This window comes from Cetorhinus maximus, chromosome 18, assembly GCF_964194155.1.
Source record: "Cetorhinus maximus chromosome 18, sCetMax3.hap1.1, whole genome shotgun sequence".
NCBI lineage: Eukaryota > Metazoa > Chordata > Chondrichthyes > Lamniformes > Cetorhinidae > Cetorhinus > Cetorhinus maximus.
In genome coordinates this window covers 76,504,992-76,518,187 of record NC_135896.1, presented here as the reverse complement: position 1 = coordinate 76,518,187, position 13,196 = coordinate 76,504,992, and the positions used below count along the sequence as shown (strand labels likewise).

General features: G+C 45.0%; 1 protein-coding gene across 1 annotated transcript in view; it reads right to left on the bottom strand.

Annotated features, from left to right (window-relative positions):
- The window catches only part of sptbn5 (spectrin, beta, non-erythrocytic 5), a 259,281-nt gene that overhangs the window by 11,828 nt on the left and 234,257 nt on the right, over window positions 1-13,196 (bottom strand). Inside the window, exons 60-66 of the mRNA XM_078563287.1 lie at window positions 12,286-12,472; window positions 10,679-10,855; window positions 9,781-9,885; window positions 8,806-9,573; window positions 4,392-4,463; window positions 3,096-3,182; window positions 1,193-1,284 (exon numbers count right to left, since the gene is read on the bottom strand). Coding sequence (XP_078419413.1) covers window positions 1,193-1,284; window positions 3,096-3,182; window positions 4,392-4,463; window positions 8,806-9,573; window positions 9,781-9,885; window positions 10,679-10,855; window positions 12,286-12,472 — 1,488 coding nt within the window. The remainder of the gene's footprint in view (window positions 1-1,192; window positions 1,285-3,095; window positions 3,183-4,391; window positions 4,464-8,805; window positions 9,574-9,780; window positions 9,886-10,678; window positions 10,856-12,285; window positions 12,473-13,196) is intronic.

Below are 13,196 nucleotides of genomic sequence, written 5' to 3'. Positions count from 1 at the left end.
GAATGATGGATGAATGGGATTTGGTGTGAGTTGGGACACGGGCAGCAGAGGTTTGGATCACCTCAAATTTACAGAGTAGAACCTATGAAGGTGGTCAGGAGTGTATTCGAATAATCAGGTTTAGGGATAACAAAGGCATGGCTGAGGGTTTCAGCAGCAGAAGAACACATTGTCACCTCCTTATTTACTGACATCTCCTCAGCTCGAATAAGGGCAGAGTTCCAGTGAATTTCCAGCTCACTTTGTACTCCCAGTGGCTGATGTATGTCAGTACAATGGTTAGTGTGAGGGTTAGGAGCAGACTTTGGGTGGAATTTTCCTATTGGCGACAGGTGTGTTCGGCAGCGTGAGTGGACAATATGGCGTGAAGGCCAAAAGTCAGTTTCATGATGTCACAAAACAAGTTTGCAATTGTCTGCACTGCCTGTCAATGGTGGGCTGTGTTTCCCACCATTGGACGTTGGGAACTTCATTGTAATACATCTGTATATCATAAGCCCAGCACACCAGAATCATCCCCCCCATACTGGATCATCTGAGCATGTTGGCCTAATTGCATGAGATTTAGAATGATGAGATGGTTGCCCTACCCTAGCGACACAGATGAGATCATTCATCCTTTATCTGAATTGGATGGCCAACCTCTTCTGTGCAGCATTGGCACTGATCACCACTGTCATTGCCTATCAAGTCAGAGTGGTAATGTTGCTGCCCCTCCTGCGGCCAGAGTGGAGGTAGGGGACATCATTGCGGGCCTCCATCATGTCCAAAAGGTGCTCGAGGGATGCATCATTAAATGTGGGGCCTGCAGTCTTTTTGCCTTTCGGGGCCATGTCTTCTTTACAGCAGTCCTGGGCTGGAAGCACTGAGAGACGAGCGCGCGGCTGCACTTTAGAAGTGGATGAAGCAGTGAGGTGATGGCATGGCGGGCAAATTGGAGCATGCCTGTCATTGAAATGGCATGTTCCCTGGGAATATATGATTAATGAGGCGGGATTGGGATGATATGGTGTGTGAAGCTGCCATTGCGGCTAGCAGGTAAAATGTTCTTTTTCCCGCCCACTACCGCACCGTGCAAATCTGGGAGGATTCGGCCCTTTATTCTCTCTAGTGTTCTCTCAGGGGCACGCTATAACACATCATCCCAAACCTGGTAAAGCTTGGCTCTCTTCATTCAGCTGATGTCACATACCGTAAACGGAAAGTGTGCTCCTTCTTCCTGTAATTGGTAGCTTCCTCGCACCTTGCGTTGATGACAGTGAGAGATGGAGAGCACGGGGAATCCTATAGACAGCAAGGGGAACACACAATGCTTAGACAGGGAGTGCTCAAAGAGAACAGGTCAACATATAGGGTCTAGTCCTGTCTATGTTTAAATGTTTAAAAGAAACTGGACAACACAAGCAGGGAGTGCGTAATGGGGACCGGGCATCACACAAAGCTTAGAAAGAAAGAAGGACTTGCATTTATATAGAGCTTTTCACAACCACTGGATGTTTCAAAGTGCTTTACAGCCAAAAAAGTACTTTTGAAGTGTAATTAATGTTGTAATGTAGGAAACACAGCAGCTAATTTACACACAGTAAGCTCCCACAAACAGTAATGTGATAATGACCAGATAATCCTTTTTTGGGATGAATATTGTCCAGGACACCAGTGATAACTCCCCTAGTAGTGCCATGGGATCTTTTAGCTCCACCCAAGTTGGCAGATGGGGCCTCAGTTTAACATCTCATCCGAAAGATCTCTGACAGTGCAGCATTCCCTCATTAATACACTGAAGTGTCAGATTTAATTTTCGTGAACCTTGTAACTCAAAGAGGCAACATGCTACCAACTAAGCCACATCTGACACTCAGATGGGTGTTTAAAGGGGCAAGGGGGTGACACAGAGAGGAAGTGCTTAACAGGGACTGGAGAACACACATAACTTAGATAGGGTGTGGTTAAAGATGGCAGGGTGTCACAAAGGGCTTAGACAGGGAGTGCTTAAAGGGAAAAAACCTGACATAGAACTTTGACAGTGAATGTTTAGAGAGGGCAGGATAACACACAGCTCAGACAGCAGGTGCTTAAAAGTATCCAGATGGCCAAACATACTGGATAAGTGGAATGCCATTTTTTAGTTCTAACCTGCCCCCCTGAAAACACTGACTCTGACTGGGTACAGTTCCACAGACATTGACTCTCACTGGAGTACAGTTCCATAGACATTGACTCTCACTGGAGTACAGTTCCACAGACATTGACTCTCACTGGAGTACAGTTCCATAGACATTGACTCTCACTGGAGTACAGTTCCACAGACACTGACTCTCACTGGGGCACACTTGTACTGATACTGGCTCTCACTGGGGTACAGTTCCACAGACACTGACTCTCACTGGGGGACAGTTCCACAGACACTGAATCTCACTGGGGTACAGTTCCACAGACACTGACTCTCACTGGGGTACGGTTGTACTGATAGCTCTCACTGGGGTACAGTTCCACTGACACTGACTCTCACTGGGGTACAATTGTACTGATACTGACTCTCGCTGGGGTACAGTTCCACAGGCACTGAGTCTCACCATGCTATGGTTTCAGCTCCAGTACATATCAAACTTAGAAATGTACTTGATGCCAGTGCGAATAAATAAAATTCAAATTAGGGCATCACTTGTCTGTGATTAGGAACAAAGTTCATTGAGGGAGGAAGATTTACTCAGCAGCTAACCATTGCTGTACCTGACCTGGGAATGATTTTTATTAGCACAGTACAGAGGGAGCTTGGAGCTGCATCTAACCTGTGTTGTACCCACCTTGGAAGTGTTTGATGGGACAGTATTCAGGGAACTTTACTCTGCCTCTAGCCAGTGATGTACTTGATCAGAAAGTGATTGAAGATGAATGTGTTCTATTACTCAGCATCATCCTCCCTCAGTTTGATGAGACCAACTATCATCCTCTCTAACTGCTAAGGGCTAACTGCTGACAGCTTTCATTCTGAGGTTAGATTTACACTGATAATGAAATCATATTTGAACTGGGAAAAATCTACTCTTAGAAAGTCCTTGATTCTCTGGTGTGGGTACCAGGAGATGACAACTTACCGTCAAAGTATCACTCTTGTTCTTGTAGAAACAGAGAGCTTGTCCCTCCAGAATCACAAAATAGGTGGCCCAGAGTTTGGAGTCAGCCTAAATTTGAAATTAAAGTTAGGAGTAAAAAGAATAAATTTGTATTTGAATTTTCACAGGGTGTTCTAAACGGCTTCATAACCAGTTAAGTACTTTTGAAGTGTTATGTACAAAAATGCAGGAGTCAATCTGCACACAGCAAGATCCCACAAACAGCAATGAGATAATGACCATATAATCCGCTTTTAGGTGTTGGCTGCTGCACTGGTGGGACTTCTCCGACACTTCTTAAATTAGTGCCATTGGATCTTTTACGTCCAACTAGGAGAGAACCAATGTTCTCTCTAAGCTGCATGGCTGTGCAGCAACTGGAAAAAGCCCACCCAGGCCACATACAAGCTGGCCCCTTTAAGTTAGTGCTTACGTGCGGCCATGCAAAAAAATTAAAGGGCCTGCACATTTTAAAAACAATTGGCCATACACAGTGAGTAAGTTTGTAATCAGGGCCTTGGTTTAATGTCTCATTCAAAAGATGTCCTTTCCTCAGTGCTGCACTGGATTGTCAGCCTGGATTATGCGCTGATGACTTTGGAGTGGGAATTGAACTGACAACCTTCCAACTCAGAGGCAAGAGTGCTATTCCATGGCTCACAGGAGAAAAAGTATGAGTTGTTGCTATTGTCTCCTGTCCCCTTGACCTGTCTTTGCACTTCATACAGGGATGAATCAGTCCAAATCTACATTTCCACTCAACATCATCCTTCCAGCCCATCCATCATTGTCCACCATCTTCTGCCCACAGGCCAACTGTAGGATCCCTGAAGGGAAAAAGTTGCAGCAAGCTTCTGATCAGCTGTAGTTTAAACAAGGAGCGACCGAGACACTGACAATTACACAGGACTGGCAGTCCTAAAATTAACAAACCAGCAACAGACGTTATGGACACTTCTCATTCCCCTCTTAATTCCAGTGTAGCTCAGACCAATAGCTGCATGTGCCCTCTGATTACTGCCTGCAGGTGACCAACATGCTGGGCTGAGTCTCAGCATCAGCTCCTACAAGGCACAGAAACTCAGCTCAAACTGCCAAGTATTAACCCAGCATTTACATTCAAGCACTGGAGGGTTGTCTAGGGATGCAAAAAATGTTACACTGCTTTGGGACTGCTGTACAGGGAGTGCAACTATCCATTACCTTACTGTGAGTCTAAGTGGAACCTTAGAAAATAGTTCTGCCCCTTTACTCTCCCTCCCTCTCATCAGTTTCTACCTTAGTTCCTCCGGGCTGCAGTTTGTGCTTTCGGTCAAGTGTGCCCTCCATAGTCTGATATCCTACAGCAACCTAAGAAAGAAAGAAAGAATTTCCATTTATAATCACCTTTCATGGCTGATGTCCTAAAATGTTTGACATGGAATGAAATACTTTTGAAGTGTTGTCCACTGGTGGTATGTAGGAAATGTCCCATACTGCAATATGATGATGCCCTGATAATTGGTTTTACTGATGTTACTGAGGAATAAATTTTGGTCTGAACACTAGGGTAACTCCCCGTGCTCTTCTTTGAACAGTGCTTTGACATCTTTTACATCCACCTCAGAGGTCAGATAGGGCTTCAGTTTAATGTCTAATCTGAAAGACGGTAGTCTGACAGTGCTGCACTCCCTTAGTAATGCACTGGAGTAGTCAGCCTTGATTTTTGTACTCAAGTCCTGGAGTGGGACTGGAACCCATAACCTTCTGAGTCAGAGGCAAGAGTGCTACCCACTTATCCAAGAAAGAGATACTGTGTGTCATGTGAGTAGTGCTTACATTACAATTAGAAATGTCATACAATATATGGGCCAAGCTCAGACACAGCACATAACAGGATTGGAACTAGTAGCAGGAGCAGAGAAAGAGGAAAATGGTGGAAAGAATCTGCCCTGAAGTAATTCTTTGGGTAGGATGGGAAGCTGTGAGGAATCCACCTGATTAATGTCTTGGTTTCCCTCAAAATACAGCAGACCTGCTTTATCAATAAGTTCACTTTCTTCCACATAGATGTTGCGAGGCTTGGTTCTATGTAAGGTTTTTGACTTCCTTGACTGCCAACATCCTTGATGGCCACATCTGGTGGATGGATTGGTGCAGATGTACTATCTGTGGTATTTGACAGAGTATTCCATCACCAGATTTTCATCTTCCACTTTCACAGCACTACTACAGAGTGGTGAGTAATCACACTCATTCTCACGTTTTTCTGGCCTAATTTTTTCATTGTGCATTTGTTGTGAGTGAGTGGACTTCTGCCCTCCTGGATGTCCTCTTGCAAAATGCCTGGACTATCAATCTCTGTGAACAGTGTCAAAAAGTCAGCGCTGAAGTCGCCACCTGGATCTTCATTGCAGTTGGATTGTTTCAGGGATTTATTTCTAATGTCACCCTTGGATTCTTGCTGATTGACTTCCACTTTCCTGATAAGATTGGGGTCTATACAATCTCTTTACTTAAAAGACAGAATTCCTGATGCTGTAGGACATATAATATTTCTAGTATCTGCTTTCCCTTGTACTGGAGTGTTGCCTGTAATTTTTCCTTGACTTTTAGTTTGACTTTTAGCTCCACTGGCTGCATTTGTAACCACGGGACATTGTCTGATTAAATCGTTACATTTGCTCCAGTAACTAGTTTAAAGTTGGTGACACGTCCGTTGACATATATATCTGCATTCCAGAATGCATGTTTAGGGTCATTGATCTCACCCAGGAAATATTTTTATCATCTTCTGGTGGAAATTCTCCAACTTCATTAATAGCCTTATGCGTGAAGACTTTTTCTTTGAAACCTGTGAAGTTAGAGATTTTACTTTGGCACATCTTCCTGAAATGGTCAATTTTTCTGCAGAGAAAGCATTCTGCAATGTTTGTAGGACACTGTTCATGCTTGTGGGTCTTTTTGGTGCCACAGTGCTGGCAGAATTTTTACCTCGGTGGGTGGGCGTGCATCCGACCTGCTCGAGCATAAAATGGTGTGCGTTGACATAGGGCAAGTGTCCCAACGTCAACGCGCAGTCGTGCGATATTTCAGTCACCGACAATTAAAAGGCCTGTTAAGGCCATTAACAAGGTATTTAAAAGAAACTTTTCCCTGCCTGTCCAACCTTACAGGCAGGCGAAAAGGCCAATTTTTAGGAAACCTCATGCATGGGCGGGATGAGGTTTCTTAAAGCAAATAAAAATAAAATAAAAATTTTAATGTTCAATTAATAACATATTCCAGCTCATGTGATGGAGTCACATGAGGGGACATGTTTTATAACATTTTTAATTTCTTTATTTTTTTTTAAACTCTTCATCTCCCTGAGGCAGCTCTGTGCCTCAGGGAGATTATCAAGCACGCACTCATGTACGTGCGTGAAGTTCACGCTCCCCCTGCCTGCACAGGCAGCGTTGAGCGCTGCCACTCACGTTTCACGCTGGGCGGGCCTTAATTAGCTCACCTTCCGGCCTTGATCGCGGGTGGTGGTCGGCTTCCCGACCACTCCCGCCCGCCCCCACTGAGCCCGCCCAACAAGAGCAAGATTCTGCCCATGGAGTCTTGAAATTTCCCTCCCAATTGTATGTTCTTTTCTGATGCTTCTTTTGCACTCTTGGGCTTAAGGAGCTTTATGGTCACTGGAAGTTTCCTGAGCCAAGGTTTTTCTTCACCTCTCAGTATTGTCCTGTTCTGTTTACGGACTTCTGCTTTTTCTAAGGTGGGGTCTTCCTTAGAATGCAATAAGTCTGATTGGGATTCATCGGTAATGCCAACTACAATGTGGTTTCGTATTAATTCTCTTTTTAGGTCTCCATACTTGCATCCTTCAACAAGCCTGTAAAGGTCATTAATAAAAGAATCTACTATTCACCTGGTTTCTGGACCTTTTTGTGAATTTGGCCTTTTCCAGAATCACATTGCTCCTCGGGTTGAAATAATTATTGAAGGCTTTTTAGGCTTCTTCAAATTTATCAATGGTCTCACTCATGCCCTGTCTTGCAATAACATCATCTGCTAATGTTCATATAGAGTAAAGTAATGTGTTGACCTGTTCAGCTTCAGACTTACTGTCCAATCCTTAAACAATTCGGAACCTCAAGAGCCTTTTTATCCAAAGTGCACAATTTTGAGTTTGAATTGGTCCTTCCAAGTGTCCAAACCTCTCAGGTCACATAAATTTAGGATCCATGGCTTTTCTAAGCTTTTAGGTGGTTTACCCAAAGTTTTAAATTTTCCTTCCAGTATTTGAAGCTTTATGCACTGTTCAGCCTCTCACAGAGACCCACTGCAGTCACTGTGTCTCCCTGGGGGATTTCTCAGCTAGACTTGCTATTTATTTCTCGAACCCTGCAAAACTGTTAAAAACTGCGTTGCTTAAGTTATTTCAACAGTCTCTTCACTCCCTTCCCCTGAATATCGAGTATTTGCAGCTGCTTTTTTCCCCCTCTTTTGTGCTGCCTCACGGTCACCATGTGTAATGGTGCTGACCTTGGATCCAGGCTGCAGGGTTTACTGTAACCTGTCCTTGCTAGGGATCTAGTTTTTCCAGTGCTGCCTGCCCAGTGCACCATTAAAATCAAGCTTTACTCTTTTTAGGGTTGCTTTGATCTTTGCTTGGTTCTCCGACTCAAGGTCTACAATCGCTGGGTTAGGATTTTCTTCACAGACCACCATGTGCTGTGGTCCCTGAATGACTTTGAAAGTTCATTTTTGGAATTTTCCTGCTTCCACTTTGCATGTGGAGCAGCTTTGGAGTTCTTCAACTGTGCCTTACAGAGTTCTGCAGTTTTGGCGCCACTTTTACAGGTTTGACATTTAATCTTCCTTAATGTTGAATTTTCAGTGTTTTGGGGTCCATTACGGCTGCCACCATATTATACGTTTGTTAGTCTAGCTTTGGAATGGTTACTGAGACCATGTTGGCATGTCCAAACTTGTTTCTTATATATAACTAAATTTTGTACAGTTACCCATGACTAGATGTTATACTGCTGAAGCCATGAACATTCTCCCCCTCGACTCTTAGTCACATGTTTTTTTACATCATCATTATGAGAGGTACTATTTACACAGTCCCACACATTAACCTTTACAAACCCCAATACTACTGAATGTGTGCTCAAGTCTCTGAAGTGGGATTTAAACCCTGTAGCAAAAGTGCTACCAAGTAAGCCACACTTAAAGATAAATAACAGAGAGATAGAAAAAAGACAGGGGAGAGGGGTAGAGAAAGGGAATGGTAATGGGGGAAAGGAAAGGCAGGGATCAAGGTATAAACAAAGAAACACAGGTAGGGACAGGTAGAGATACAGAGAGAGAGCATGAGAGAGAGAGAGAGAGAAAGATGAGACAAAGGTAAAGGCTTATACAGACCACAGGAAGACATGGAGACTGAGATAGAGACACAGAAACATAGGGGTAGATTATAATCAAAATAAATGGAATGAAAATCAGGTGGGTTCTATAAAGGGCAGGTGATCTGTTCCACCAGATTACTGTCCAGATAATAATCTACCCCCGGGAACCAGAGAGACAGTGAGCTAGAGTGTGAGCGAGAGAGACAAAGCAGGGGAGAGATGCAGAGAAATTTAGGAAGTTAACATGAAGTATCAAATTTATTTGAAATATTTGAGAAATTTGGGAATGCTGCAGCTAACTGTGTTCCTACCTTTTCACTATTCGGTATGTCTGTAGAGTTCAATTGCTGAGGGCTGAGCTGAACCCCGGTGAGTGTTAGAGAATCCGCATTCCTGGATGTATCGGACCCCAGCTCCTCCACTGGGCTGGACACAGGGTCTACTGAGCAGCTTTCAATTGATGTTGTGGCTTGTTCTGGCTGAGATGTGGGGAGGTTCCACTGAGAAGAATCCAGGGTGGTTTTAGAGTGGGTTGAAGAAGGGTTATTTGGAGGGCTTTGGGATATAGATTGTGATTTAATGGGTGTCTCGGCGCTGATGCTGTCTCTAGTAGGTGAAGTTACATCTTGTACCTTCATGGAGCAATCGTCACTTGAAGAAAGCTTGGAAAGTGGTTTGGGTGGGACTGATGGTTTGGACCTGATTGGATTTGAAGGCCTCCTTGCTGGACTTCCTATTTCATAACTGTGAAGGGTGAAAGATTTTGGTGACAAAGGTGATTGGACAAGTGATCGTCTTCTGTCCTCTCCATCATGGTTTAGGCCAGCGGCAACATCTGGGCTCACAGTTCTTCTGCCTGGAGGGAAGAATAGGTCAGAGGTTGAGGGGGTCCTTGGGGCAGGACTCACGACTACCTCTTTTGACCAGGATTTTGGTGACCTCCTAGCGTCTGAATTAATTTTTCCAAGCATCCTCAATGGTGCTGGCTTTTTGTCTGATGTCTTTCTCCTCAGGGAGGGAACCCGAGCCAGTTTGCATTCTTTTTCCTTATCATTCACCTCCATACAGAATCCTTCTCCCTGAAATCAGTCAAAGAACAGTCTGAAATTACACAATCTCATCTGTTACAATCAAAAAAACTGCCTGAAATTACACACAAGTATAGTGATAATAGCTCCCTATGTCCCTGTATATTCAGTCTTCTGTTAATAACAGATCCCTGTAATCATTCTCACCATTACGAAGGTGAATAGAGGTTTGGGTTGAAGCAATGCTGCATGTCTGACCTTTATCGCATTTTCCAGTTGGCCAATCTTCTCATCCTGAGCTGCCAGCATCTTTTCAAAGTCTTCATGCTTCTTGATTAAATCATCCACTTCACTGACGGAGTCCTGAGAGAGAGAGAAAATAAAGTCAGTGCCATATAGATAAGGCTCATAATACACCAGGTAATTGTGAGCTCTGGAGGCTGCATCATTGGCCAAATCCCTCTTTTAAAAAGCATACAGCTTCCACTTGCAGCCTCCTCCCCAACCTGGTTGCAGCTCCTGAATTCTTTCTTGGATTTGTTGAGGAATGTCGATATTTAACTAACTCAAATTCTGGCCTTCCCCACAAATGGAAATATTTTATCTATGTCTTTTTAAGGCGGAGGTGGATAGAATCTTGGTAAGCAAGGGGGTGATAGGTTATTGGGGGTATGCAGGATGCAGATTTGAGTTTACTATCAGATCAGCCATGACCTTATTGAATGGCAGAGCAGGCTTGAGGGGCTGAATGGCCTACTCCTGCTCCTTGTTCGTATACCAACCTTCATAATTTTGAAGACCTCTATTAGGCCAGCCCTTAGCCTTCTCTTTTATTGAGAAAAATGCCCCAGACTGTTCAATCTTTCCTGATGGTTGTAACCTCTCAGTTCTGGTATCATTCTTGTGAATCCATGGTTGAGACATGGATGTAGACATTGGCCTGCTCAGTTCAGTTTTACTGGTCTGATAGAAGATCAGTTAAATCAAAGCACGTTGACCTTTAACAGTGCTGGCCAAAGGAATGGACAGTCTGTCCCTGTTGTCCAAGGTAACCACCCCTCAGTTCAAACCCCTCAAGTAGCCCGCTTGCTGTCTCCTGCCATGATCCAGAGAATGAGCAAGAGCCAGCAATGATAGGCCTGGAAATCATTTTTACCCCATAGATGTTGCTTGTTACAAATCCTTCCTTGGAGCTCAGCCATGCAGCCAAAAGTTCAAGTTCCCTGAGCTGTGCCTGTCTCCACAGCTCCTTCTCATACAGCTCCTTCTGCTTCTCCCACTTTGTCACCACCTGTTCCATCTGCTCGGACAGTTCATTCAACTTCTCGTCAACCTGTTCACAGGAAAGCACACAACAGGTTAGTGAGCAAAGGAGGCATAGGAATCTGTGTGTGTGGGTCCTCAGTGTGAGGGTAATGGAGTACAGGATCCTCAGTCTGTGCATGATGGAGTACAGATACCTCAGTGTGAGGGTAATGGAGTACAGGGTCCTCAGTCCGTGCATGATGGAGTACAGGTACCTCAGTGTGCGGGTAATGGAGTACAGGGTCCTCAGTGTGCGGGTAATGGAGTACAGGGTCCTCAGTGTGCGGGTAATGGAGTACAGGGTCCTCAGTGTGAGGGTAATGGAGTACAGGGTCCTCAGTGTGAGGGTAATGGAGTACAGGGTCCTCAGTCTGTGCATGATGGAGTACAGATACCTCAGTGTGCGGGTAATGGAGTACAGGGTCCTCAGTCTGTGCATGATGGAGTACAGATACCTCAGTGTGAGGGTAATGGAGTACAGGGTCCTCAGTGTGTGGGTGATAGAGGACACGGTCCTCAGTGTGTGGGTGATGGCGTTCAGGGTCCTCAGTGTGTGGGTAATGGAATACAGGGTCCTCAGTGTGCGGGTGATGGAATACAGGGTCCCCAGTGTGCGGGTAATGAAGTTCAGAGTCCTCAGTGTGTGGGTAATGGAGTACAGGCTCCTCAGTGTGTGGGTAATGGAGTACAGGCTCCTCAGTGTGTGGGTAATGGAGTACAGGCTCCTCAGTGTGTGGGTAATGGAGTACAGGCTCCTCAGTGTGTGGATAATGGAGTACAGGCTCCTCAGTGTGTGGGTAATGGAGTACAGAGTCCTCAGTGTGTGGGTGATAGAGGACAGGGTCATCAGTGTGTGGGGTATGGAGTACAGGTCCTCAGTGTGTGGGGAATGAAATACAGGTCCTCAGTGTGTGGGTGATGGAGTACAGGGTCCTCAGGGTATGGGGAATGGAGTTCAGGGTCCTCAGGGTATGGGAAATGGAGTTCAGGGTCCTCAGTGTGTGGGGTATGGAGTACAGGGTCCTCAGGGTATGGGGAATGGAGTACAGGGTCCTCAGGGTATGGGGAATGGAGTTCAGGGTCCTCAGGGTATGGGGAATGGAGTACAGGGTCCTCAGGGTATGGGGAATGGAGTACAGGGTCCTCAGTGTGCGGGTGATGGAATACAGGGTCCTCAGGGTATGGGGAATGGAGTACAGGGTCCTCAGGGTATGGGGAATGGAGTACAGGGTCCTCAGGGTATGGGGAATGGAGTACAGGGTCCTCAGTGTGTGGAGAATGGAGTACAGGGTCCTCAGGGTATGGGGAATGGTGTACAGGGTCCTCAGTGTGTGGGGAATGGAGTACAGGGTCCTCAGGGTATGGGGAATGGAGTACAGGGTCCTCAGGGTATGGGGAAAGGAGTACAGGGACCTCAGTATGTGAGGATTGGAATACTATTCCCTCTGGCTCATTCACCTCTTTCAACATGATATTCGTGTTCTCTCTCAGTTTCATTCCTGTATTTCTCAGCTCTTTGTATTTGACTCTTTGCTTGTCAATTTCTTGTTTGTGTTCATTGTGACGTTTACAGAGCTGTTCAATTCCCAGGGCCATGGCCTGCTCCTCTGTGTCTAGCAGTGTGTCCATCTCATTCACCCAGGCCCTGTGAAAAAGAACAAGCAGAAAATGCACTATAATTTATAGGAAAGGAAATTCTTCCATCACGGTGACCAGAATAGTAGCTGGTGCTCCAGATATTAGTTTCACTGGAGTGAAGCAACTTCAGCACGAGGCCTGGAACTCTGTGTTCAGCTGCTGTATCAACAGATTGCAGAGTGTTATTTGTGTTGTTTATTATTGCCTCACACTGTTGGACATGATGGACACTCAGTCATTCAGTTAACATCCCCATCTCTTTAACTTTGCTCCTGACAAATGCCTCTTACTCTCCCCAAAGACCCCTCCCCCCCCATCCTGTGCCCACCACCACACCCCCTGGAATAAATGCACCTCCAAGTTACACATTTCCTGTCACATTGCTTACAGACTGTAAAAGTTTCGATAGGTATGTGAAAAGGTTAGTAAAGACAAATGTGGGCCCATTACAGCAGAGAATGGAGAATTTATAATGGGTAATAAGAAAATGGCAGAGAAACTAAACAAATACTTTGTGTCTGTCTTCACAGAGGGAGATACAAGAAACCTCCCTGAAATATTGGGGAGCCAAGGGACGAGTGAGAATGAGGATCTGAAAGAAATTAGTAAAAACGTAGTGCTGGAGAAACTAATGGGATTGAAAGTTGATAAATCTCCTGGACCTGATAATCTACATTCCAGAGTGTTGAAAGAGGTGGCTGTAGAGATGGTGGATGCAGAATCACAGAATC